This window comes from Cavia porcellus, unplaced genomic scaffold, assembly GCF_034190915.1.
Source record: "Cavia porcellus strain 051 isolate PalLab524CR breed Dunkin Hartley unplaced genomic scaffold, mCavPor4.1 scaffold_2, whole genome shotgun sequence".
NCBI lineage: Eukaryota > Metazoa > Chordata > Mammalia > Rodentia > Caviidae > Cavia > Cavia porcellus.
The window spans coordinates 73,278,153-73,306,001 of record NW_026947485.1 but is presented as its reverse complement, the minus strand read 5'-3'; the positions used below and the strand labels follow the sequence as shown (position 1 = coordinate 73,306,001).

The following is a 27,849-nucleotide window of genomic DNA, read 5'->3' as shown; positions in this document are numbered from 1 at the left end:
AACCTACTTCAGAACATATCCTAGGTACTGAGCAATTGTAGCAAAATTGAGAACATCAGAATTTGCAAGTTCCGGCAAAATAAAACAAAATGTTGTCCCTTATGCAGTTTGAACACTTACGATCCTGTAGCCTGGGCTGACCCCCGTCTGACTTTCCTCAACTGCTGAGCTGCCGTCTGGCACGGGGGGGTCACTGTACACCCAACTCTTGTCATTCTTTGAAAGGCCTGCTGCGCTCTTCTGTTCATCTTCCAGCATTATCACAGGAGAGAAGCTGAGACCAGCCTAATTTGTATTCCCTTGTAGGTTTTATTTTTGAGTGGGGTGCTCCTGTGTCTTTGTTGATCCCTATAATTAAGAAAGTTGTCTCAATCTAGAAATCTCTCTGCAGGGATTTTTGTTTGTTTTAGTGCCTCCCACCCTCTGTGATCTTTCCTTTTCATCATGCTAAAAAAATTCTTGCTTAATCTCCACATGACTGGCCTCTGCTGCTTTTCTCACAAATTATTGCCATTATACTTCCAATATTTTTTAACTTAACTCAGCTGCCTTTTCCTCTTAATTATCATTTTTTCTTAGAAAGTTTTTTATGTCCTGTCTTTTAAAAGCTTCCTACATTTTCTGATTCCTACCGTAGATTCTGCTTGATGTATTTGGGTTTAAAATTTCTCACACTAGGTCTATGGGTAAGTAAAGAGAGGTTGAGAGCAGTTCTGAGAATGGGTCGCTGTTGCCTCTTCCCAAGGGTGATTATTGAAGCCCCTTCTGTGTGCCTGCCAGAGGGCAGGCATCTGCTCAGGCACCACCCAGCACTCAGGGTGTAACCTATCTTTCTAGGACAGCTGGTCTGTCTGTCCTAACAGGCGCCACCAGTGCCCCACTGCCAAGATTTTCCTTGCTACCTTTTCTCAGAAATGAAATTTTTTCCTTTTGGGGTTGCATATGGGGATGTAGCTGCATCCCCAGTCCTTTTTATTTTGAGCCTTCTAAGTACATGGGAGTATAAGTGTGTGCCACACCCAACTATAAAATAATTTTATGGCAGTAATTGGTAGACCTCAATCTGATCATCAACAATCCTTTTGCTTAGTGTGGACAGTTTCATCAGTGTGCAAGCTTAGACATACGTTTTCTACACATGATCCTAGTCAAAAGGCCAAGAAGCAATTTAAACTGCTCTTAGATAACTCACTTTATTTTTCCTTTTCAAATATGCTTCACATTGTACAAATCCTTTAAAGAAAAAATTTTCCCAACTGGAAAAGTCCTTGACATCAGCTGGTAGGGCTTACAGTGTTATAACCTGCCCCCCCAAACCCCAACCCCACTAAAACTAAGAAAATGCTCAGAATGCTTTCTTGAAACCAGGCGTTTGGATAGCATCTGTCAGAACAGTCACACTTTTCACCAAGTACAACTCTAGACTTAGGGAGGGTCCAGCCCTGCCAGTTTTCCAGCTATACAACAAGCCCCATAACCTTGGGCAGAAAGTGCCAGTCCTATAAAATGGAAAGCATACCTGCCCTTCCAGAGTTGTCAAGACCAGGGAGGTCTTACTGGGAAAACACTTCAGGATCAAAAACAAACTAAATCCTGAAAAATACTTAGCATCTCCCTACTCAAGTTAACATGTTGGCGGAAACCTAAAAGTGTTTACAGGTTGTAAGCTCCTTCAGCATTTCCCATACTTCATCTCGTACTATAGGACAGGAGGTTCTGTGAGATAAAGGGGCTCACATACGTGTTTATCTAATGAGAATTCTAACATACCAAGTTACTTCAGGAGCCTGTGACATTAGCTACACCTGATTCACTGGCAAGTAATTATGTGACTTAATGCTTATGGAGAAAATAACTAATCAAGTGAAAATCTGAACAGTATGAGTTTAAAATGAGGGAAGGTTTTAAATATACACAGGATCTTAAATGAGCAGTTCGTGGTTCTGAGACTGGTGGGAGACTGTGCTCAAAGATTTTTTGTGTTTCTCTTTTGTGGGACTGGGGATTAAGCCCAGGGCCTTCATACTGAGCTACATCCCTGGCACACTCATCTTTGTCCTTTTTTGGCAGGGTTTTGCTCAGTTGCCCACACTGGGTTCAGACTTGAACACTGGGATCTTGCCACATCCCAGTTTGGGAATGGTGGTATATGCCTGTAACCCTAGCACTCTGAAAGGCCTAGGCAGAAGGATCATGGTTCAAACAGCCTGGGTAACTCAGTGACTAGCAAGACCTTGTCTCAAAATAAAACATTTTAAAAGGAGATAGAGCTTACCCATGCAGAGGCCCTGGGTTCAGTATCAGTAATGCACAAAAGTTCCTTTCAAACCTAAGTTCTACACAACTGTACAGCATTCCAATAATTGAAAAAATGATACATGGGATTACTTTTTAGAAGTTTTACTTTCACAGAGAAACCACAGGGAGATTAGAATTTCATATATTTTCTGTCCTTCCCCCCCCCATTACCAACCTCCCCCGTTATCATTGTGCACCACCGTTATCATTGTGCACCACCGTGTCCCAAGATAAACCTCCATAGACAAGCCCCCAACTCGCAGTTGATGGCTACACTGGGGTTCATTCTGCATTGTGCACTGTAAGGGCTCTGACAAATCCATGACAGGTCTGTCCATCCTTAGAGTATCACAATTTCATATGTCACCTTTATCTGTGAACAATTAGTGTGTTTATGGAGTATGCTTTGTATCATGCGTTCTTCAAGGGATTTTCATGCTTTAACTCATTTAATCTTCATAGTATCTGCAGAAACAAAAGAGGTGAAATGCCATAACATTAAAAAGAAAAGCCATACATGATCTTAAAATAAAATGCCTTATCCCAAATCACTCAGCTAATCAAAGATGAAGCCAAGAAGAAAACTCACCACCCTACCATCTCTCATTCCTTTTCATCTATATGCAGCTGGAGTTTAGGGGGAAACACCCTGTAACAGGAAGACAGAACTGCTTGCTATTTTGAGCTAGCCTTTCCGACTTTGTAGGCTCTACAGGATCAAACACAAATCACTCTAAAAATGCCTATTCATTCTTCCCGTATCAAAAACACTACAAAAGAGCCTCTGTGATGTCACAAGCCAGCACTCTGGGAGGCTAGGGCTCAAGGTTTCCAAGTCTGAGCCCAAGTCCTGTTGCTGCTTCCTGTGAATACAATGCCTGGCGCTCAGGAATAACGGAATTACACCTCTGAGCCAGCAGGACAAGGTCTCACAACAACAGGTGTACCGGCTGGTAGGTGCTCACTGAAACTGTGACTATTCCCCCAGGAAACAGCCGCCGGATTCCCAGTCATCTTTTACAGTGGAGTCAGGTTCGCATTCAGCACCAGAAGCAAAATCGCATGGGTCACGTTCGTCGAGTTGCCGAGAGCACGGCACGCTGGGATGAGGTGGCTATCACTTGTCGGTAGTCTGCGCTCGTAACTGCCTCGCTGGTCCACCAAGAAGGGACACAAGTGCAGACTTCTGCGCCCTAGACCCGATCCCCGCCTGAGCTGGGCGGCCTTTCTTCCGCACCTCTAAGCCTCCACGGGCTATTCTCGTCGCGGCGAGCCTGCGGGAAGCCAAGCCAAAGCGCTGGGGCAACAAGGCTCCTGTACGCTCAGCGGGCAGCGGTACAGCCCCGCCAGCGCCCGTCCGCGTCGTCACAGCAACCACTGTCGCAGCGCTCACAGTTCACTAGTCCCTGCCTCCACTGGTGAACGAAGTCCCTCCCCGCACGCACGCACGCGGCCCGCCCAGCCTTATCACTCACGCGGGCCGCCCAATGGCGGGGCGGGGTCTGGGGCGCGTGCGCGGGTGCTTGTGGCGTCAGTGCGCCAGCCGTGTCCATGGAGAGAGGTTGAGGGTTCTGAGGTCCGGCCTCAGGGAGCCGGGCGCCCGGACGGCGAAGATGTCGGCTTCCTTAGTCCGGGCCACCGTCCGGGCTGTGAGCAAGAGAAAACTGCAGCCCACCCGCGCCGCCCTTACGCTGGTGAGTGCACGCGGCGCACGTCCGGGCCGTGACATTGGCGCACGTCCGCCCTCAGCTGGGGAGGTCACGAGAGCAGGAGGCGACGAGAGCAGGCTGCAGGCATGCCCGAGCGCGGGACGGAGTCGCCGGCTCTTGTAGTGACCCTGCCGGTCCCGGTAGCGGTGGTAAACAAGCCCCGGGCGGGGCTGGTGGGGTGGGCTCCCCGAACTACGTCTCCCGGCAGGCCTTGCGTGCGGGAGCGAGCCCGGGGGGCAGGGGCACCCCCGCATCAGGCGTCGCTCGTTGGGCCACTTCTCTGGCTCCTTTTAGGGTCCCTGCGGTGCGGAAGTCTGCGGCCTGCGGCGTCCGGCGTCGCAAGGTCTGCAGGGCAAAAGATGCGGCGTGCGCGCCGCACTCGCAGCGTTTTGCCGGACAAAGATCAGACGCACGGGGCACGGGCACCCAGCCGGAGTGGGGGCGCCTGGCACGTTGGCCCTGCAGCGCTGCGCCGCCCTGGGGAGCGAGCCCCGGCCTTTTTCTTTTCTGTGTTTGTTTGTTTATAAACGTAGACTTTTAAAGTTGGCAGAGACTGAGCTGGAGCTTGGGATCCCCCCGTTTCAGCTTGTGCAGGTTGTTTTTTTTTTTTTTTTTAAGACGAAAGAAAATCCACATAACGTGAAATTAACCATTGTAAAGGGTGCTGTTTAGAAGATGCATAATGTAATGCAGTTATTATCTTTGTGTGGTTTCAACAGATTTTTACCTAACTAAGCAACATAAGGGTCGGTTTGGTATTCTCACAGACACCCAGCTGCGGTGCTGGCAGTCACGTAGGCACTGGGAAATCAAGACTCAGTTGAATCACGGAGTCCGTTTCATCTAATGCCATAATAAGGCCTGTTGCCAGAAAATTAGTTAAAGCAAAATGAAGGAAAATCAGAGAGGAACAGGACGCTGAAATGTTTTTAAGCCCTGGAGGTTATCGTAATTATACGACCTGCACTTTTTACTGTATTTTTCCTGTAGTAGCATGCCTGTTTTCGTGTCTGGAAAATACTTCATGAAATCCAGAATGTGTTTCATTTCAGTCTGAGAAATATATTACTCAATATTCGTAAGAATTTTTCAACCAGTAATGGAAGAGCCAGGAAAAGCCAGAGGATCCAGCAACAGTTCCTTTTTTTCTTTTTTCCTTCATCGTTTGGCATCTCCGTGCCTGCTAGTTCAGCAACATTTATCCAGACTATTTTATAAGAAAAGAGAGGACAAGAAAAACGTGACCTACACACTTCCCTTCCTCCATGGTCACAGCTGTAGACAAAGTCTGTGCTGTTCTGATGAGGAATAATAATAAACATACCTTACATTCTCAGGCCTGGTCCCTACACTTGTCTGGCCTGCTTGCTTCTGTGTTCGCTAGTAATTGTTAGGAGGGATCCTGCCTGGCTGTGTCATAGAAGTAACTTATTTTGCTTAATGTTAAGGGTAACTTTATAAACTCTAGGAGTTACTTAGGAATTAGTAGGAAAAAAGTGTTAATGCTGCTTTTCCACATGCCCTGTGTTAATGGCCTAGCACATTGTACCTTAGGGCTTGACTTTCTAGTGGAACCTGATGAGAAAGGTTTAATGTTTAATAGGAAGCCAGTAAATCACTTGGCTAGGACCCAAAATCATTGAAACAGAGACCAAAAAATAAGATTTGTACAAGAAGGCACTCAGTAGCTATTTTTCTCCATTATGAAAAACTAGGAACAAGAGCGAAGTGCAAAGCTAGGGCAAGTGCTTACTATGCACAAGGTTCAACTCCAGCACAAAGAGAAAAAACACAGTGGATGTGGTGTTTGACAAGAGAATGACTAAACATATGAGAGTAGATCTTGGTATTATACTCATTGTAAGTCTTCAAATATTGTACTGTTAATATCTAAATCACATCCTTGTAAGAATAAAAAATGATAACAAAAATATCAAACACCTAAAAGGTACTCAGTGGTGAATGTAGGTTTATAACCATGTATCAAATGAGAACATAATATTAATTTTTTAATGGAAGTACAGAATTCTATGTCTAAGATTACAAACATATATGTATATTTATACACACATAAGAAGAGAGCCAAGTAAAACACCATAATGACAAGATATAGAAACATTGAGAAAAGTCCAAGTTGTGTTGCTGGGAAATGGTTACAAGATGTTTATCTAGAGTGCCTTTTCTTACAATTTTGACAAGGAAAGCAACCTGGAGATATTTTTTTTTTCTTTTTATCTTTGTTGTAGTTGTTTCCCTTTTCTTCCTCCTTTCTCTTCTTGTACTGGGGATTGAACTCACAATCTTGCAACTGCCAGGCAGACCCTTGTGCCACTGAGCTGTGTCCCTGGCTCCCTCCTTCTCCTCCTCCCTCTTCCTGTTCTCTTCTTAGCCTTGAAGTAAGATGGATTTGGAGATAATATTTTTAAGTGGACTAAAATACCTTAAACAAATTCTGACACTTTAAATAGTCACATTCTTGTGATTTTAGATAGTAAGTTAAAAGCCATCATTAAATCTCAGTGGATCTCAATAATCTTGTCAGGTTTTGTTTGTTTTGGTATCGGAGATTGAACTCATGACCTCTGCTTGCCAGTTAAGCCCTTGTGCCATTGAGCTAAATCCCCAGCCCTATCCTCAGTTTTAATTCACAAGCCAAATCATAGGTGAATTACAGAGACATCAGCCACTTGTGGTGGCACACACCTGTAATCTCAGCACTCTGAAGGCTGACGCAGAAAGATTGCTACAAATTTGAGGCCAACCTGGGCTACAGTAGTGAGTTCAAGGCCAGCCTGAACTGCATAGTGAGATTTCATCTCAGAAAAACAAGAATTACAGTCACTAGTTGTACTTAGTTTCTTGGGAAGGTATGGGCTTCCTGGTTGTCTAGAGTGAGCATTGATATTAGAAGGCCTCCAGGCCCTGGAGCTTTGTTCATTACAAGATTTTAAACTGTTTCCAGATTCGTTTTACCCCTAAGTAAAAAAAGTTGGTAAATTATGCAAATAGATGTAGGTAGAGCCAAGTAGAATCCTTTGTTTCTGCCTGATACTAACATACAAAAAGTTCTTTTTATGTCTGGAGTCCTAAGAAGAAAATCTCAGATGTTTCTTGTTCAGCCCTTTTGACTTGTCTTAAAAATCAGATCAGTCATTTCACAAATTATCTTTTCCCCTTAGTAGGTCATTTCCCCTTAATAGTCTAATACTCAGCTGAGTTGTGCGTCCTTGGTAACTGTCCCCTAGTGTAGTTGCTTTGCGTGTGTCACAGGAAAATTAAGATGCAAGCTTTGTTCTTTCACAATATGATTCTTATTTAATGTTACTTTTCCTTCCAGTGCTGGTCAACATATGATGTAAATAAACATCAGCAGCTTAGTAATAAGTAGACCATTCTCCATGACTAGCTTTTATGTATGGTGTTTAAATGTTTTCTACTGGGAGTTGAGAAAAGAACAAAATATGAGGTATGGGCAAAGTATATGGTGAATGTAAAATTTTTTTAAAAGAAACTACCAATACTCCCCTTTTCTTTGAACACTGTCTTTTCAAAGTGTGACTAAAAATGTAGTGAATACTGCTACCAAATGCCATTCAACAGAAAGACAGGCTTCCCCCCGGCCCGCCCGCCCCCGCCCCCCCAGGTCTCATTATGTAGTTTTAGGCTGGCCTTGAACTTGCCTGTGTAGCATGGGCTAGCTTTGAGCTTACAATAATCCTCCTGCCCTAGCCTCCCAAGTGCTAGGACTGTAGGTGTACACTGCACACCCAGTGCTAAAGACAGGCTCTTAACATTATGGTGTATACCATCCCTTGTGATCATCACATCTGGCACCATGAGACTTCCGTTTCTTCCCAAGTTAAGATGCCAGTAAAAGGTAAACATTTTAAATTAAATCAGGATGTTGAGGCAGTAGTGAGAGACAAAGACAAAAGAAGACTGACTTCCAAAACAACTGTAGAGTGGCCAAAAATAATTATACGTTTAAAGCAAGGGAGATTATTTTGAGGGGGACTAACAGCAAGTGTGTTTAGCAGTAATGTTTTTTAATTCAAGCATTCACTATATATTTAGATGATAAACCTCATATACTGTTTTATGAAACCAGATTGGTTAATTTAGAAGTAAAATCACTTGGGGCTGCATGGTAGCACCCACCTGGAACTGCAGCACTTAAGGGGCTGACAAGAGGATTGCTGTTGTGAGCCCGGTCTGGGCAGGTTAGTGAGATGGTGCCTCAAAATGAAACAGAAACAATGGTGGAGACTTAGCTTAGCACAAAAGCCCTGTGTTCAGTCTCCAGCCACAACACATCTGCACCCTGACACTGAGGAGCAGACTGTGCAGGTGTGAGCCCTATCTGTTCGTTCGTTCTTGTAAGATGCCTTCTGCAGTTCTGACCTGCTTTCTTCAGTCAGAATTAGGCAGTGCATTTTAAGTCCCCATATTTTCCTGTAGCTAAGCCTTTTAACTTATCAAAATTTTGTTTGATAATTAATTTATTCAGCACCCATATAAGAAATGTGGGAAAAAGCCAGCCCAACCCCCAGGTACACACTGGGCATCAGGGACTCTCCTGGGGGTAGCCAGCAGGGGCTGGGAGAAACAGCCAGCCACGCCTTGGAGAAGTCTTGAATGTCTGGAAGAGCTCACCCACCACACATGCCACCTTCATCCTGTGGAACCTGGGTTGAAAGATGCTCAAATGCCTGACCCATCCCCCTACACATGGGAAATGCCTGAGACCCCACAACCTGCTTATCCAGAGAAACCCAGGAAAATGTCAAGACGAAAGAGCAATCTCTGACCAACAGCCCAAACAGAACAAGTTGAGGAAACTTAGACATAAAAGAAAGTAGAAGTCATACACCTGAAATTTCTGAGGTGATGGCAACTGAAGTAAAGAAACTAGTTCATGAAAGACTGCAAAAGAACTCAGATCAGAAATAATATCTCTGGTAAAAGAGGAAATGACAAACATAATAAAAAGATTGCTGACATATCTAAGGAAGACATAGATTAAAAATAAAGGGCATAGGAGAATGAGAGAAACCCTGAATAAGCAATATAGAGATTTGGAAACAGACTGAAAGAGATATCCAAGAAATTAACTCCATTGAAAGCTAGCAAAACCCACTTGAAAGAAACTGAAGATAGACTCTTAGACCTTGAAAACAAGATGGCAACTAGCAATCACTAAAGGAAAGATCCCTTAAAAATAACAAGGAACCAGGAAACAGTTCAGTGGCTCCAAGAAACACATTCACAAAAAGATAATTTAAAGATGATAGGTGTCAGTGAAAAAGCAGGAGTCAACACAAAACACATAAAGAAACTATTTGCAGAATTAATAGCAGAGAACTTCCCAAGCATGGGAAAAGAACCTGACATTCAGGTAAGGGAGGCATATAGACCTCCAGCTAGCCATAACCAAAATAAATGTACACCCAGACATACAATAAGATCCCAGAAATTCAGCACAACAACAGAATATTCAAGGCTGTTAAAGAAAAGAAACATCACAGGCTGGGAACTTAGCAGCATAAACAACTGCCTGGCAAGCATGAGGTTGTTAGTTTGATTCACGGTACGAAAAAAAAAAACATCATCTGTAAAGAAAAAGCCATTAGAATCACAACAGACTTGTCAACACAAACCATCAAGTCAAGAAGAAATATTTCAAGTCTTGAAAGAAAAGAACTTCCAACCTGGATTAATGCACCCTGAAAAAAACTATTTAAAATGGAGAAATAAGATACTTACATGACAGAGAATAACTGAAGGAATTCATAACCACCAAGCCAACCCTACAAAGAGTACAGAAGGACATTCTAGAGAGAGATAAAAATGAGCACAGTCCCAGAAACAGCGGCAGGAGATCACCCAGTGGGGCAGGCAACTGAATGGAGGGAGAAAGTAGGGAGCCAACAACAGGAAAATAGCATGGCAGAGAGGAGCCGGTGCATGTTGTCCATAGCCATTCATAGATGGGCATGATTCACCAGTAAAAAGAAAGAGTAGATCAAGAAACAAGGTCCACAACATGTGGTATACAAGAAATACATTAACTCAAAAAGACATTCATAGACTGAAAGTCAAAGGAAAGAGAACAATGCTCCATGCAACAGGGACCCAGAAAAAAGCAGGGTTAGATAATGGAAAACGATTCAGCTATAAAGGATAATCGTGAAGCTCTTGTAAAGGTAAATGGATGCAACTTGTGATCATGCTCTTGAGTGAAATGATTTGACCTCATGTAAGTGAACATCATGTTGTCTCCTTAGTGAGATCCAAAATGTACAGTAATAGTGTGAAAGCGAAAGGCGAGGAAATGTTTAAAAAGGGAAAGTGTTAGCCATTGTTAATTCCCTATTATTTTGTTTTAAAAGTCCTGTGTTGTTTTCATTGTTTTGATTGGTTTTATTCTCTTATATTTGATTTCATTAGGTCTGATAGTATGGGCAGCTATTTTGAAGTTAACAGGAGGCATTATGGCAGCCATTGTTGATTTCCTATTACCTTGTTTTAAAGTGCTGTATTGCTTACACTGTTTTGTTTTGATCGATTGGCCTTATCTATTTTATTTTGTTTGATTTTATGTCTTAAAAATTAAAGAAATGTGCCCATGAAAATCTACAAATGGAAGAGAGCTGGCCTTTGGTTGTAATCATTTAGAAGTGTAAACAAGCACTTTAAGAAACATTTCTATAACTATTTTAGGTTGATACTCTGTGATCTCAAAACAAAAAACACAGTTTTTTTGCTTTTCCTTCCTCTGCCCTGGCCTGCCGTTCCATGTTTTCCTGCTGTTCACCTCATCTTCTGGTAGAGCCGTGGGAAAAGGCCACTTGTTGGTGGCAGGGTTTTCATCTTTTTTACATCTACAATAAGCATAGATATTTACAAACATAACCATATATAACCAAAAAGGTTTCACTGAACAACATCCATATTTACTAAATGCAATGCATTGTTTTCTTTATTCATCCCCACACACACACACACACACATACACACATACACTTTCAGTATTGAACCTAGCGCCTGCATATGGTTTTGAGACAGGGTATCATGAAATTCCCCATGCTGGCCTCAAACTTGCAGTCCTCCATCTTTGGGCTCCTGAGTAACCGATTACACACAAATGCCCAACCACTTCTTACATTTTTTAAAATACTGGTGTCAGCCTTCAGAATTGGCTTCATGACCTTCTAAGTTGAGTCTGTATTGTTTACCATGTAATAAGCAGATTCTGAGGTGGTTCCCTGGGACACACTCCTTCAGCACAGACTTGATTTCTGGCTACAGTTCACTACTGTATCATAGGTCAGAATACCCAGACTGAGATTTCATAAGCCAGTGAAGTATCAGCCCAAAAACTGGAGGGCCATCCTACCATTAAGGAGCTAATGAAACAGGAAGTAGGAAGACCATCATCTCTTTATTACATACTTACCATAGTGATAATAACTGCTGGGTTGAGCTCCTTGTGCCTGACAAAAGGACGAGAACCCCTTTCATGAATTCCAGTATCTTACTCCATAAGAATCCGAGGAAGAGGTGCCTTAATCCTCACTTCACAGTAAGGGGCTGGAAGTCAGAGAAACTGTTCCACTTGATTGTTGGGGCACCTGCCTACGCTAAACTTGGAATGCCCCCAGCCACACTGTTCACAGCATTCCTGTTCCTTCACTTGGTAACATGGCCTGCACATGCTGGGCTAGATAAGACCAGATATTTCTCCAGAGAAATAACTCCTGTTCTTACTTCTCACTGAATTGCTTACTTCTGTCTGTCTGGAGGTCCTTGCTGCTTGCCAAGTCCACATTGAACATTGGTGTGAGACTGGTAGGAAAAGCACATCTTGAGTGATTTTTATGGTGTAACACTTTCCTCTAGATGTGCATTTTGATGAATTTGAAAGTTTGTGAGGAAGGGAGAAAAATAACGGGAATAACATCAACCAGAAAAACACCAGAAGATTGGCTTTTCTGATGACACGCTTGCTTCATTCATTTGCTATTTCTGGGCCTCTGCGTGACTGCCAGTGTGCTCTTGCTGGCCATGTAGCAGGTGCACAAAATGGATACTACCCTGAAAAGTTACATTTGTAATGTGTATTAGTGCTTACAAGAGCTTGCAGGGCTGAGGCAATGATCCTCAAAAGACTCCACATGCTCCAGAATGAGGTTTAATGCAGGACACAGAAATTTACAAGATTGGCCTACAGTCAAATATAGAAGAGTACAAAAGGTCTGTGTGTGCACTGGAAATCTGAAGGACCCAGCCAAAGGCCTGGAGCCCACAACACTGTCCTGCACAAGTCCACATCAGGATCCTCAATGTAATCCCAAGGAGTCTGCACCAGGAGACAGACAGGTCAGCCCTAGAAACTAGAAAGTCTGCACCAGCAGGGAGTAAGGCCGATGCTGGAAGCTGAAGAAGCCAGGTGACACCGCCCAAGGTGAAAGAGAAGACTGGAACTCCTACAAATAGAACAGCCAAAGCTCCTCTGCAGAAAACCAGCTGAAATCCTTCCTTCCTGTTCTCCTTTCGATGTTACACCTTTCCCACCACAGAACTCCTTAAAGTGGGTCTTCCATTCCCAGAATCGTGTTGACTCCAGCTGGCTGGGCATTGCCACGCAATGACAGTTAACTACCACATGATGTAAGTAGATTGACAGAGAATTGACCTGCACTTTGGAGCAAGAGTAAGAGAATTATTTGCTAGTAAAATATTGTGACATATAAAGAGTGCTCTTAGTTGAGTAGAGTGGTTAGGACCACTAATTCACAATGGCTAATTTTGTATACTTCCCTAAGGGACGCATGGATGCTTGAGATTATAGTATCACCATTTGAGACTCCTCATTAACTCTTGGCATGGGCCATTCTCTCCCACCCACTTAGACTGCTAAGATGAAAAAGACCACGCCAGAACATGATCCTTCTTAACATAAATCATCTCTGCCTGCTCTGAATCTTCTGTTAGCCCCTCCTATCATTGTATAGACGTAATTTACATTGTACACGCCCAATAAATAGTTGTTGGTTTGGCGTATCTGGGTCTTTGCCTGTCCTGAGGCATTGACCTTCCAGCCCCTGATCATGCATTACTAAATTTGTCTCTGTTTCTTATTTCATTCTTTTGCTGTACCCCTCATACAGGCAGTTGGGGATCTTGACCAGGTGCCTAAGATAGAGTTTATATGTTTGTGAACAAAATGCACAGAGTATCCTGGGGTGAATGGAACATAAATTTGTCATGTGAATTTGCTAATGAAAGAGCAAATACTCTTAAAGACTATTCAGTTGGCTGCTTTGAGTTCAAATTGTATTACTGTAAAAACTGAATACCATTTTCTTTTTTCAGACACCTTCTGCAGTAAACAAGATAAAACAGCTTCTTCAAGATAAACCTGAGCATGTAAGTAAAGTTTCTCAGATATTCAGTAAAACATTAAAGGTTGTATTATGATAAACAGTCTGTTCTATTGAGGATTTATTTTTGTTTGCTTGCTTTTGAGGTGCTGGAGGTCAAACCAAAGCTGCAGGCAGGCTAGGCAAACACTCTACCATTGACATAGAGCTACAGCCCCAGTCATGATTTTTAAAATTCAAGTCACGAAGAGCCGGTGTTCAGTGAAAGTTACTGTCAGTCCAGGCTCCTCCTCACTGTCATTGTGTTTAAAGAGGCAGCCTCCTAGTGTCCTTCCAGAGATAGTCTGTGCATACCATGTGGCTAGGCGAAGATTCTCAGTCTCCACACTGCCAGCGTTTTAATGTGGATCTGAAGATGTTCAGCAGTACCACAGGCCTCTACCTCCCAGGTGCAAATAGCATCCTGTCTTTCTAAGCCATGACAAGCACAAACTCTCCCCAGGGGAACCACTGGCTTAGATAATGCTTGTTTTCTTTCTCTTTCTTCCCATATAGAAAAGCACATTGTATGGGCTCTGGGTATACTTTGCTGTTTGCCCTGAAGGTCTTTCTGCTGCATGTGTAGCACATCTGTTAAACAGGTTTGAATTCTTGAACCTCCTTGTGTGGTAAAGACCATTTGAGTTGTTTCCTTTCACATCCAACAAGAGCATCCAACAGCTCTTGGTGTAGTGTGCCACATCCATTGGAGGCGACATGTGGCACGCATGCAGCCATGGGCACACAGAGTCCTCTGTTGGCACTTGAGCCAAGTGAGTATTTTTCCTAAACTAAAACCTCAGTGTACAGGTTTAGTTGCAGTGTTAGCACTTTGTAATAAATGGGCTTGGGGTTGCAGGTTGGGTGTGTTCAGTCTCTGAAAAGTTCACCATCACTGGTCTGGATGTGAAGGCACTACTTAACATACCTGTGTAAAATGCGTTTCTAGATATAGAATTGTTGAGTTAGGCTATGTGCATTATCTTACTCATAGCACATTGTTAATAGCTGGTAGAATACTGTAAATCATTTCAAATGGTGACTTGTCAATAATTAAGTTGGTGTAGTAGTACACTCCTGTAATCCTAGCACTTAGGAGGCTGAGACAAGAGGATCATGAGTTACCAGCCAGCTGGACTACATAGCAAGTTCAAGGCCAGCCTGAACTATATAGTGAGACCTTGTCTCCAGAAAACAAAAAAAAGCTAATAATTAAACTATGGAAAGAATAACAACAGAAAGACTATAGTGTTGTTTTCTCTGCTCCTCTGTACAATCACCATGACAATGTAATGGGAGTGCTCTCTCCTAAAAATTATGAAACATAACAGACGTCAGTGTTCCAACCAAATTCATACAGGCCAATGACCCAGTGAAACAGGAAGTGTGTATATTTAGGGGATATTTGTTCATACTGATGTAAAAAAGTGTGATTTACAGCACGAGTGATCTCTTTTCCAGATTCCAGTTACCTAAAGCTGTGTTTCTACTTATCCTTGCAGTACTGGGGTTTAAACACACAGCCTTCACACTTAACTGCATTACCAGCCCTTTTTCATTTTGAGACAGGGACTTGCTAAGTTTCCCAGGCTATACTGGAATTTGTGGTCTTTCTGCCTCAGCCTCCCAGAGTACTGGGTCTACAGGTATGCTCCCCCATACCCAACTCATGTACTTCTAGAAGTTTATATTCCATTCCTACTACTTGGCCACCTTCTTGCTTCAAGTCTTCTTCCTGTTTACAAAGACAAAAACTAAATGAAACAAATACTTATGACATGTGGTCCAGGGATTTGTCCCACCAGTTTACCACTCTGAGGATGTGAATCTCTCTTACATTCCTGAAGCTGACACTCCGAAGGTGAATAAAATTGGCCACTTCATGATTGCTTAATCAAACATTGCTGTTTTTCAGAGAATTGGTCTCTACTGGTCAAGTCATACTTCAGATTGTAATACTTTGACTGCATACTTAAATGCAAAAGTAAGCTCCAGGCACTCGAGCAGCCATCAGAAGACACTGTCCAATAGGTAACCAGCTCAGGTTGGAAGGCAAAGGCAGGCCCTGCCCCCAGGCACACTGCAGCAGCCTTCAGAAGATACTGCCCAAGGTAACCAGCTCAGTAGGGAAGCTGCAGCTGGCCCTGGCCCTGCATGCACTGCAGCAGCTCTTGGGCCACTTCTGCCTCAGGTAGCCAGCACAAGCTGAGAAAAATAGCAGTCGGCCCTGCACCAGTGCACTCAGTAGCCACCATTGGATACTCGTAGCCAATACTGACCAGGAGAACCAAACAGTCATGCTCTGGAGAAATTGTAGCCAATATGGGAAGTGCCTGGGACCCCACTGCCCACTTGTTTGAAAGAACTCAAGAAAATGTCAGATCAAAGAAGTAAAAGGCAATCCCTGGGCTCCAACCCAAGCAGAGCAAGTCCAGGAGATGAAAACATGAAAGAGACCGGAAATTGCACACCTGAAGTTTCTGAAGTGATGGCAACTGAAGTAAAGAGACAACTTCATGAGGCTATAAAAGAAATTAGAAAAGAAATAGTATCTCAGGTAAAAGGAATGAAAAACAATAAAAGAATTACTAAGCATCTCTAAAGAAGACATTTTAAAAAAGCATAGGAAAATGATGGAAACCATGAATGAACAATATAAGAGAGATTTAGAATGCATGAAACAGATTCAAAGAGATATCCAGGAAATTAAAAACTCCATTGAAAGCTGGGAAAACTGCTTGAGAGATACTGAAGATAGACTTTGAAACCTTGAGACAGATGTGCAGCTTACAATCATGAAAGAAAGGTCTTAAAAATAACAAGGAACTAGGAAATAACAACTCGATGGCTAAAGGTGAAACAAAGCAAAATAAGAATAGGTGTCAGTGAAAAATCAAGAGTCAAAATAAATGACATTAAAATTCTATTTACAGAATTAATAGCAGCAGGAAACTTTCCAAACATGGGGAATAAGTGAGGCATGTAGAACTAGCTGACCATAACGAAAATAAACCTACACCCAGACATATAATAATCAAGAATCCAGGAATTCAGTAAAAGAACAGAATATTAAAAGCTGTTAGATCGGAAAGTAACATAACCTATAAAGGAAAACCCATCATCAGAAGCACAACAGACTTCTCAACACAGACTATCAAGTCAAGCAGAGCTTGGAGTGAAGGATTTCAAGTCCTGAAAGATAATAGCTTCCAACCCAAATTGATGTACCCTGCAAAGCTATCTTTCAGAATTAATGGAGAAACAAGGTACTTGCATGACAAGGAACAACTGAAGGAATTCATGACCACCAAACCAATCCTACAAAGAATACTAAAGGACATTCTAGAAAGAGAGAAAAAGACCATAGTTACAGAACAGCAGCAGAGGGGGATCACCCACTGGGGTGGGCAACTGAATGGAGGGGGAAAGTAGGCAGCCAGTGACAGGAAAATAGCATGGCAGAGAGGAGCCGGTGCATTTTGGCCATAACCATTCGTGTAGATGGGTTTGATTCACCAGTAAAAAGAATACAGGCAGAGTGGATCAAGAAATAAGATCCATCAATATGCTTTATACAGGAAACACATTGAACTCAAAAGGAAACTCAGACTAAAAGTTGAGATAATACAATGCTGTATGTGACAGACAATCAGAAAAAAAGTAGGGGTAGCTTGCCCATCAACTGCAGAATGGATAAGAAAGATACAACACTTTTATACAATGGAAAGCTTCTCGGCTATAAAGAAACAACCTCAAGGCTCTTGTAGATAAATGTATACAATTTGAGATCATGCTCATGGGTGAAGTGGTTCAGAGTCACATCAATGAACATCCTGTTGTCTCTCTAGCATAAAAACTTAGAGAGATAGTAAAATCCAAAATGCACAGTAGATGTTGTGAAGGTGAAAGGGGAGATGTCCGCAGCAGTGGCCATTGTTAATCTATTATCCTGTTTTGAAACTCTGTATTGCTTTCATTGTTCTGTTTAGCTTGGTTTTGTTCTGTTTGTTTTGTTTTGTTTTTTAGTACCAGGGATCAAATTCACCATCTTATGCTTTAGCAGGCAAGTGCTTTAGCCACTAAGCTAAATCCCCAGCCCTATTCTGTTTTGTTTTGTTTGATTTTATCATATTTGTTGGCATAGACAGCTATTTCAGAAATAACAAAATATAGTAGCCATTATTGATGTACAGTTATCTTGTTTTGAATCCCTGTATTGCTTTACTTGTTTTCTTTCTTTTGATTGGTTTTATTCTGTTTTGTAGTTTGATTTTATTATGCCTAATGGTATTAAGCAGCTACTTTGGATTTTTTTTTTCTTTTTTTTTTTATCTGTACCAGGGATCGAACTCATGACCACCTGCTTGCAAGGCAGGCTTTGAAGATAACAAGATACGTTATGGTAGCCACTGTTGTATTCCTGTTGTTTTGTTTTAAAGTCCTGTATTGCTTTCATTGTTTTGTTTTGATTGGTTTTATTCTGTTCTGTTTTGTTTGATTTTATTGTGCCTGATGGTATAGGAAGTTACTTTCAAAATAGCAAGAGACATCATGATAGCCATTATTGGCTTCCTTTTATCTTGTTTTAAAGTTTTATAACACATTCATTGTTTTGTTTTATCTCTATTCTGTTTTATTTCTTTCAGTCTTACTTTCTTCAAAATAAAATTTTAAAAAAGAAAGAAAGAAAAAATAAGCTCCAGTAGATATTGTCAGAAATTTTCAGTATTCAACATTGGTTTTGGAGGGAATTTGTTCGGGTTGTTTTGTTTTGTTTAGTTCATAGCAGTACAAGAGATGGAACCTAGGACCTTATCACTGAGCTATGTCCCTACACCCCCCAACCCTCTGTGCCATTTTTTTTGTTTTGTTTTGTTTTTGCATTCTTTTTTTTTTTTTTTTCCTGCACAATTTTTTTGTACCAGGGATTCAACTTAAAACCCCACCCTTGCCAGACAGGTGCCTGTGCCACTGAGCTATATCTCCAGCCCTTCATAGCCCTTTTTTTAATATTTTGAGATAAGATTTTGCTGAGTTGTGCAAGCTAGGCTCAAATTTGAAATCCTCTTTCCTTGGCCTCCCAGAGTATGGGGATTATAGGCAAGCATTACTGTGCACAGCTAGGTAGTGCTGTTGTAAAAGTGGTGTTGGACCATGTTTTAAACTTCTTTATCATTTTTTGGTGGTGCTGGGGATTGAGCCCAGGACACTGATCGTGGTATTTATGTACTCTCCCATAGAGCAGCACCCCAAACTGACTCTGTAAACCTAATACATTTTGTTGGCGGCAGGATTTGAATCCACATGTTTGAGAATGTTTGGGGTTCTGCCTAAGAATGAAGGCTTCTGTAAAGAGAGATGATGAAGAGAACACCTCAGAATGAGCTAGACCAGAAACATTTTTAAGACAGTGAAATTTTTAAGTGATTTTTAATAAAACTCTTCCCTTCTTAAAAAATGTTATTTCCAACCTAGATGTTTGATAGTAAGGGTTAAGGACTTAACCACAGGAGAGGTCATGAAGCATTTGCCTGGCTTGAGTGAGTCCCTGGGTTCAACTCCCAGTGCAGCAGAAACAAAGAAATAATCAACACATGTTGGTACAGCAGGATGTTATTTGCCGCTACTTGCGAATGATAATTTAAAAAATTAAGTCCAGGGGAAAATAATGTCTTGGAGGTAAAAACAAAATCAAAAGTAAAGTTTTTATGTCTAGGTGTAATAAAAACTTTTTCTGGTTATATTATGACTAGAACTGGAAGAGAATAGGGAAAAACTGTTGTTTGACTGTAGGGTTTTTCTTTATTGTTTATGTGTATTTAGCTAAACATTGTTTAGGTGGATTTTTGCTAGTGTTTTGGTTTTTGTTTGTTTGTTTTCTAGATGGAATTGAGCTCCGGACCTCTAACTTGCCAGGTGGGCCCTGTGCCACTAAGCTACATTCCTGGCCCCTTCTAGTGATATGATCATTTTAAAAATGTTCCCTATTACATTTAAATTACATACAGGGCCATTTTATAACCAGAAATCCAATATGTTTTATATGTTTTAACTTAAGAGAAAATGAATAATTATAATAGCTAAATATTTAGTGTAATTGTTTAATTCATTCTATATTAAACTAAGTTTATATTTTCAATCCTTTTTTTAGGTAGGTTTGAAAGTTGGTGTCCGAACCAGGGGCTGTAATGGCCTTTCCTACACTCTAGAATACACAAAAACAAAAGGAGATTCTGATGAAGAAGTTGTTCAAGACGGTGAGTGCTTGGCACACTTTCCCAGGTGCTTTTTCTTTCCTGAAATGTCCCACCTGCATGGTGTGGCACTCGAGGCTCAGAATGGGAATTGCAGGAGGGTTCCAGGTGAGAGGCACAGTGACAGATGCCATCAGAACTGTCCCCAGCAGCAAGTGACCTGGCACTCCCTGTCTTGTCAGTGGCCGAGTGAAACATAAACCCGAGACTGTGTTCTTAGGAACTAAGTAAGAGGTTACTGGATGAGCGTTTGTTTCAACGCTGAAAGCTCATCATCGTGTCCAGAAAAGTACTAGAGTCTCAACTTCACAGTGAACCAACTGGCCATTTTTGTGTGTATGTCAAGTAATGTCAACTCAGTGTTTTGAAGAATTTCTCTATCGGACTTTGAGTAAAGTTTTCAGTTTTTTCATGATTATATTTCACAGCAGCCCTATTCCAACCCAATGATATGATAGAAACCTGTCTACAACAAGATAAATAGTCCAACAGCATGGAGAGCCCACCTGCACTGGATGTGCAGTGGCGCTCACATGCCTGGAAGGTCCCTGGCCAGCTTGCAGCTATGCCTGTGTGTGAGAGTGAGGCTTGCAGTCAAAAGCCTGCTTTCATCTTACAAACTGAAGTCACTCATGAATAAAGCGTGTTTTTTAGACTTCTAAAAAATGTATCATGTTTAAGACCAACTCAAATCGTAAACCTTAGTATTTTCATCTTACAGGAAACCTGTAATTATGTATAATTTATATAATGTAATGACTCAATTGCTTATAAGGAGGAAAGCTTTTTTAATCTGATTATATGTGCCAACATGTTGACTTCTACCTACATAATTAGGAAACACGCTTTTTTTCAGCCTATAACCAGAATAGAACCATCATACTGATTATTAAAGTAATTCTGTTAAGTAGTCTTACTAAACATTTGTTTGCACAGTTTTAGGCTTGACATTGTATTGATTGAGAGTAAAAATAAGATAGCATTGCAAGGTTTCTATGGTATTACTGACTCCATCTTCACAAAACTGTCCATGAGGGGCTAGGCTCAGGAAGAAAATGCTTGCCTAGCATGCCCAGGGGCCTGGGTTTGACCCCAGCACCACAAAGACAAAACTATCTCTGAAAATAGCATTTTTTCATGTTACAAACTGAAGAAAATAAATGAGGACAACCAAAGACAAGCTGTAGTTTTGTACAGTGTTGTCATGAAGTTGACATGTGTAAAACAGTCTGTGACCTCATTGGTTTCGACAGAGAGTGGGGAAATTAGTGCCTGCCCCTCTCGAGGTGTCAGGAAACCCTTGAGAAGCTTCCTGTTGACTTTTGCTAGTGGCTGCTCTTTAAGGTTCCCTTGTGCTTTGAGTCAGCAGATTGCATAGGCTGTGGGCTTCGTATGACTCATGTTTTCTTTCCTGAAGGAGTCAGAGTGTTCATCGAAAAGAAAGCACAGCTGACACTTTTAGGCACAGAAATGGACTATGTTGAAGACAAATTATCCAGTGAGTTTGTCTTCAATAACCCGAATATCAAAGGAACTTGTGGCTGTGGAGAAAGCTTTAATATTTGAAACCTCAGGACTCTTGTGGCCGTGAAGACCAGGCAAGCTTCCGGGAGCCTCGGAGCGTACTGAAGAAACCATGGGACTGTCAGTGCTTAAGGCTTGTAATGTGTGGCCTCCAGATGGGGAAAATAAAGTGATGCATTTTGAAAATGAAGCCAGTGTGTTAGATTCCAGAAGATGTTTATATTTTCCATGAGGGACAGAAAATGAGAAGCCATTACCCTCTTTGGATCACTCATTATTCTATAAAAAAGATAAATTCTGCCCTGCACTTAACTCTGACATACTTGGTTAGAACCAGTTTTGTGAAAATTGCCTTCCTGGAAGGAGTTGAGGAAGCGGGTGAATTGGTGTCCGATCATTAAATTATTATTGGCTCACATCTCCCTCAACATTTTCCCAACCAGACTGACAGCTTCTAAAAGTCAGGCCACGAATCCTGCCTACTGATAGTAACTTGGTGGCATAGTGTTTTTTTCTGCCCAAACCTGTCATAGCTTCTTCCTTTTTCTTGAGATGAGGCCATGCCCTCCTGCATAAGCCTCCAGAGTCACTGGATTACAGTGTGCACCACTACAATGTCATTGTTAAATGCCACGGTGTGCCCTTAACAATACCAGGCAAGGATTCCCTTGCACCGTACCACAAGTTGGTTCTGAGGGGTGGTATCAAGAGGTGAGAAAGACTTCCTTGCCTTGTTTTTAACCCATTTCTTTTGCCATACTACAAGCATCCAGAAAGATAGTACCCCAAGCTGACTCAGAGACCTTCCTCTTAGCTAGAGGGTTTCTTAAAAGCTGGAGCCCACCACCCGCCTCAGCTCCATTGCTCAAGACACAACCCTAGAGAAGCCCAAGACTTGCATCTGCACCATGCTGCAAGCCAGAAAAGAGCTGACGCTGTGCCCAGGTCCCCCACCCAGGTAGGTGACACCTCTGTCCACCCCAGCCAGTCTGGCTTCTTCATCTGGTCAGCATTTGGGTAGCTTGTTTGTAATTTAATGAAGGTCATATTAGTTTAGTTTAATCTTGAGAGGGAAAATCTTGTTTCAAAAGCCTTTTGTATGAATTTCCTTTGTATTTCTTTGAGCTTGGAAGCATTGGTTTGTATCAACAGAGAAGATACTGTAGCAGCTGAGAATGCTTTCTTCAGAGTGTATAGTAATTGTGAAGCAATTCTTTTAATTCCCAGTATGTGACCTTCTTGTACCTAAGTCCAGTTGTTAAAATATGTAAACTTTTCAACTTAATATATCACCTTTATCACCAACTTTTCTTTTAAAGGCCTCCTGCTGTCTCTTAGTTTATTGATTTTGCTGAAATCCACATAGTAAGTACACTGAGATGGCATATATGCTTTTTTTGAAAGCTGATTCTCATGAATTACAGTAGTGAGTTTATTCATCCTGTTTACTAAAATACCTACATAAAATACACCAAAACTTGGAGCAGTAGTTTTATGTAAATGTTCATGAGTTTATTATCATTAATATAATTATTGATCCATTCATACTTTGTGCAATAATGTATGTAGAGATTGAGTTACCAATTAAAAACTTTGACCTCTTTATGGTCATAAAAATGTGTTTTCTTGTTTGGAGGAATAGCCACTAACCCTGCTGAAGAGTAACTGCTGTATTTTCTGCTCAATTTCTACACAGCCCCATGAGACTGATCTCAAGTTGCTCTTATCTCCCTGAGTGCACTTCTTGCCCTCGCTTTGTAATGCCCGTCCAGGGTGCCTGCTTCTGCTCCTGCCCCATACCAGATTGCTTTCTTATCCCCAGGAAAGAGCAGGACCCCACCAGGAGGGCTCATCCCGCTGTCATCTAAGCTTCACATTCACTTCTTGTCCATAGAGGTTCTGAGGGTTTGCTTCAGGGACAGTAATGAGCACTAGCTCCACTCTTTCTGAAGCTTCCCAGATAAAGGCTGCCCAGCCTTGAGATACGAGAGCTGACTCCTGAGACACACACAGCCCCAGGGTACCCATCAGCATTGTAAGCATACTTACTGTTCTCCATCACCCCCTGGACAGCTGGCAGGTGGGTCTGACTGCCATCTTTTTTGCGTGAGATTCCGAAGCACAGGAGTAAAATGTTCACCTTAATGGCCTGGTCTGCATTAATACTCTGCTTTGTAGGGGAACAGCCCCTGTGCTTTCCCTTGAGATGCAAATGGGAGGGGTGCACCTGTCTCAGGTATTCTAGAGGTCATGACAAGCCTTAAAAGATGAGATTTGAGGGGAAGGGAAGAGAATGAATTAAACTAAGGTAAAAACTTGGAAGAATAAGGCATTCAAAGGGGCAATGGTGAGGGGGGAGGTGGGGTAGAGGGCCAGGGAGCCCCAGCGCTGCTCGGGAGTGGTTTATGAGGGAGTCCTGAGAGACGCTTCATGGCAGAGCAAGGAGTGGGCTGGAAAAAGGGTGCATGAGCAGAAAGCCCCAAGGAGGCCCTGCTGAGGACTAGGAAGGTGCACAGGGGACTGCCCAGCTCTAGCAGGACTGCTGCTTTATAACTTGATACTCCCGTATCTCAGTTATTTTCTCTTGCTGCTGAGACCAAAATACTTGATACAGTTAAGGGGGAAAAGTTCATTTGGCTCACTGTCTGTAGAGGTTTCAGGGCATAGGGCTAGCTTCAAGACAGGGTAGTATGGCAGAGGAGAAACAGTCTGTGGTGGGCAAAACGTAGCAAAATGCTGCACCACGCAGTCTAGATGCAGCCACCTCTGAAAAAGCCCCACCTAGTACTTCATGAGGCTTTGGGAGGAGAGACACAGATACAGAACAACACTAGTGTAAGCAATATATAGAAATTCTGCTGTATTTTCTTCAAATGTAATACTGTATAATACTGAAAAATGTTTTTGAGGCAAAATCTCTTTCTGTGTTCAGTTAGCAGCAGGCACATCATTGTTTTCTGGCACATGGCTCTGCCCTACAGTCATACCAGTCAAGTGGTGAATCCTGACCTGAAGCTTCTGCCAGTGCTATGCCCCACTGAAGTCCCAGGGGCCCCAGGTGAAGACAGTTGATAGTTGGAGGAGGAGTAGATCTCAGAGGAGAAGCCTGCTTTTCCTGTTAGAACACTAAACTGAAATGTCCAGGCCACCTGGTTAAACATACCCCTCGGCTGAATTTGAGGAGAGCCTCCTGCTGTGCTTCATTGTTAGAGTATCTTCCAGCCCTGTTGCTGCACAAACAAGAAGCATTGCTTTTATCAAAGAGGGAAGGAGGGTAGAGGGTTAGAGAAACCCCTGAAGATCAGAGGCCCCTAAGATTGCCAGTACTTCCTTGGATTCATTCATTAGGAAATGCCTTAAAAATGAACCTTTCGGGGGCTGGGGATTTAGCTCAGCAGCATAAGCGCCTGCCTTGCAAGCAGGCAGTCGTGAGTTCGATCCCTGGCACCGATAAAAAGGAAAAAGACAAAAAAAAAAAAAAAAAAAAATGAACCTTTCTTGTCAAATTGGGGTACCCAAGCGATTGGGAAATACAAAGGTGTGATATATGGTAAGCTATGAACTCTCCTTTGAGACTCAGAGTGATGTGACACAAGCCAAAAACTGCATCTACTCAGAGTCAGCACAGCAAATCCACAGGGCTGCGGGGCCCAGCCCTGTAGGCCTGGAAAGGTGAGGTCTGGGGGGAAAGAGCCTAGATTCCAACTGTGGCTGCTGTTGTTTTGAACTGCTGTGGCCTTCCAGCCGTCTTGCTTCTCCGGAGCACTCACTACATGTAAACCCATCCTGCTAGGAGTAGATGCTCAGTGGATTGTAGTGTTTGTTTTTTTGACCCATTGCCCATGTCACACAGGATAAAGTCTACAGCTGATCAGTGAGAAAACAAAGGTTTAACACAACCTGATAATTATTGTCCCATGTTAGAATCTTGAGAAACATGGCTGTATTTCTTTCAGATTTTTGACCATGGTGGCTGTCTTTGTATACTTAGTTTATATAATGAAATCACAAAGAAATTTCAGTCTCACAAGCTGATTACCTGCCTTACCAAGGAGCTGTTTTGAAAAGCTTGCTCCCCATAGAACTGTGCCTCACCAGACTGGCGAGCACAGGCGAAGGAGAACCACTTCTGCCAGGCTGAGCCTGCACAGGTGGTGTGCTCCCTGGCCCTTCCTCCCTTGCTGTCTTACGGAGTCTTCAGCAAGGTAAGGCTGCAGGGTGATGCAGCTGACCTAGGGCTCTGAGCAGTGCGCTATCCTCCATGGCCCAGGTGGGATTCCTTTACTTCCCTTACCAGGAAGTTCTCATACACTGTTCTCCAGGACTGTCTGCTGGAGGTTGAACCCAAGCCTCAGGGCATGCCAACTGCTGTATTCCCAGCCCGGATTCAGGGTTTGAAGCAGTTCCCAAACTTCCAGGTACGAATCAATCTTGGAGATTTTGCTCGAAAGCAGATTCTAATAGCTAAAAAATTAGGGGGTACAGGGGAGATTCTGTGTTTCTAGCAAAGGCCCAAGGGAAACTACCATTGTTGCTCTGTAGACCACCTTTGAATAGCAAGGTTTGAAAATATTCTCTCCAGAAGAACCTGGTTGCAGTAAACCACCATTTGTACATACATTTGTCTGTACTAAGCCCTAACCATGGTGGTCAGGGTGTTTTGGTTTTTTTCTTTTTTGTTTATGGTACTAGAAATTGAACTCAGGGCCTTCACACTGAACTACATCCTCTTACCTGATTTTTAGTTTGAGACAGGATCTCACTAAGTTGCTGAATTGCCCAGACTGGGCTTGAAATCCTTCTGCCTATGTCTTGATGAGTGCTGGGATTGCAGGCATGTGCCACCAGGCTTGGCTTGTTCAGGATTTCTGATAACATGCTACCAGGAGATGACATCCAGAGCAGGATGGTGTGACTCACACTTTTAATTTCACAAGTGCTATCCAAGCAGAGCATCCCTTGTCTCGGTGCTAGAACCAGGAGTTTCAGGCAGTTTGTACTTAAGAGTATTACAAATATGTAATAGCTGACTGCCTTTTTGTCTGCAGTCCTGGGCACTAAACCCAGGGCCTCGTGTGCTGCACTGAACTATATACCCAACTCTAGATTTAGAAGTAGGGTCTCGGTAAGTTGCCCAGGCTCATTCTGAACTCTTGATCCTCCTGCCCAGCTACCTGAGTAGCTGGGATTGCAGGTATGTGCCACTGGGCCCCGCTGATGAGCTGTGTGCAGATACGTAAAAGATGCAGTCTGTCCTGAGCACAGAATCTTTCCATGCTCTTCCTGCTACCGGTGCGTAGCCTGTGAGCAGTTGTATACAGTATTTTTAGAGCACTGCATTTTGACTAACCTGTCAAATGAAATCTGGCCCACTTGTGGTATGTCAGCACTTCAGAAATCTTGGATTTTGGAGCATTTTGGATTTCAGGGTTTTAGATTACGGGTATTCAACTTTTATATGATTTCCTTTGGGTATTGAAACTACTGAATGTATCTCAGGTTCCGGTTGTACTTTCCTGGCAGCCACTCCTCATTCTCAGCCTAAGGGTTTTGTACTCAGTCTTCCCCATTTAAAAAGATACCCTTTGACCTCTCTGGTAAACAGAAGTTAGGTGTCTCAGTGGGTCTGGCTTTGAGTGCATCTTTAGGGAGTCCTTGAAGCTAGAAATTGATCACCTATGTGGGGCTAAAGCAAGGCCAGCCCAGAAAAAAACAGACCAAAACAAGCTGTGTAAACAAGTTGTTACAGCGCCAGGAAGGCAAGAGGCCCAGGCCTGCCAAGCAATGGGTGGCTAGGCAAAGAGGCTGAAATTGACATGATCTTTCCCAGCATATAAATAAAGGTGCTACAGTGGTGGTACAGTTCCTTTCCCCCCATCAGGAAGATAAGGGTTCCATCTGACCCCAACTTTGTCTTTTCTTTATTTTGCTCATCCTCTCTGGTCCTTAAATCCCAAGAACCTCAGGACCCGCATTGGGTCAACGTGCAGCATGCATCCTTAATAAAGGCCACACACAACCTTGCCTTTCTCAGGTAATGCATTATTTCCTTTCTTTTTTAAGTTGTAGTTGTGATTTTAAAAACAAAAAAAAGTTTACGATTTTCTGTTTTATGTTCATTAAGTACATTACACTATGGTGTAACCATCACCATACCATGCCCTTCCAAAATTTTTCCAGCTTCCCAGACCAGAACTCTCGTTCCAATCACCAGTAACACCCTCCACCCCAGCCCTGGCAACCCCATCATACTCCCTGTCACTAGGACCAGTCCACCTTCCTCACAGAGACGAACATTAGCGTGTTTGGCCTGTGGTGTGTGGGTAGGAGATTATACTGTGGGTCCTGCATTTGTCAGCGTGCTGTGTGTTGTCCCAGATTGCTGCCATTCTGGAAACCTTGCTGCTGAAGTCCTTCGTTACTCAGCCAGGAAGCTATGCTTTGATGCCACACTGGCTGTGGCCAATGGGGTGGGCTACACATGCATGGGCCCTGCAGGAGGTCTTCCAGAGGACTGAGCCAGGCCGTCCTCAATCACATAGAGCAAAGTGCATTACATCTGAGGCTTCCCTCGCTCCTGTCAGAAAATTAAGTCCCTTGACACCATACCTTCTATTACTCCCTTTTCCCAACATTCAATTC

At 42.7% G+C, this 27,849-nt stretch overlaps 1 protein-coding gene and 1 long non-coding RNA gene across 3 annotated transcripts; one reads left to right on the top strand and one right to left on the bottom strand.

The window, feature by feature from the left end:
- Positions 1 to 1,174: 1,174 nt before the first annotated feature.
- LOC106028817 (uncharacterized) lies at positions 1,175 to 3,767 on the bottom strand. The gene is made up of 2 exons (XR_002792560.2): positions 2,888 to 3,767; positions 1,175 to 2,763 (listed from the first exon to the last, which is right to left on the bottom strand). It is a non-coding gene; the product is annotated as an uncharacterized LOC106028817 (long non-coding RNA).
- Positions 3,768 to 3,783: 16 nt separating this feature from the next.
- Isca1 (iron-sulfur cluster assembly 1) lies at positions 3,784 to 21,397 on the top strand. Of its 2 annotated transcripts, XM_063243892.1 has the most exons (5): positions 3,784 to 3,992; positions 13,383 to 13,436; positions 19,313 to 19,345; positions 19,581 to 19,686; positions 21,101 to 21,397. In XM_063243892.1, exons 1-5 carry the CDS (start codon positions 3,786 to 3,788, stop codon positions 21,247 to 21,249), a joined length of 549 nt encoding a protein of 182 aa, XP_063099962.1. In that variant the 5' UTR covers positions 3,784 to 3,785; the 3' UTR covers positions 21,250 to 21,397. The 2 variants fall into 2 exon arrangements, with proteins under 2 accessions (XP_063099962.1, XP_003475112.2); XM_003475064.5 differs by lacking the exon at positions 19,313 to 19,345 and having other exon boundaries at positions 3,785 to 3,992.
- The last annotated feature ends 6,452 nt before the right edge of the window (positions 21,398 to 27,849 follow it).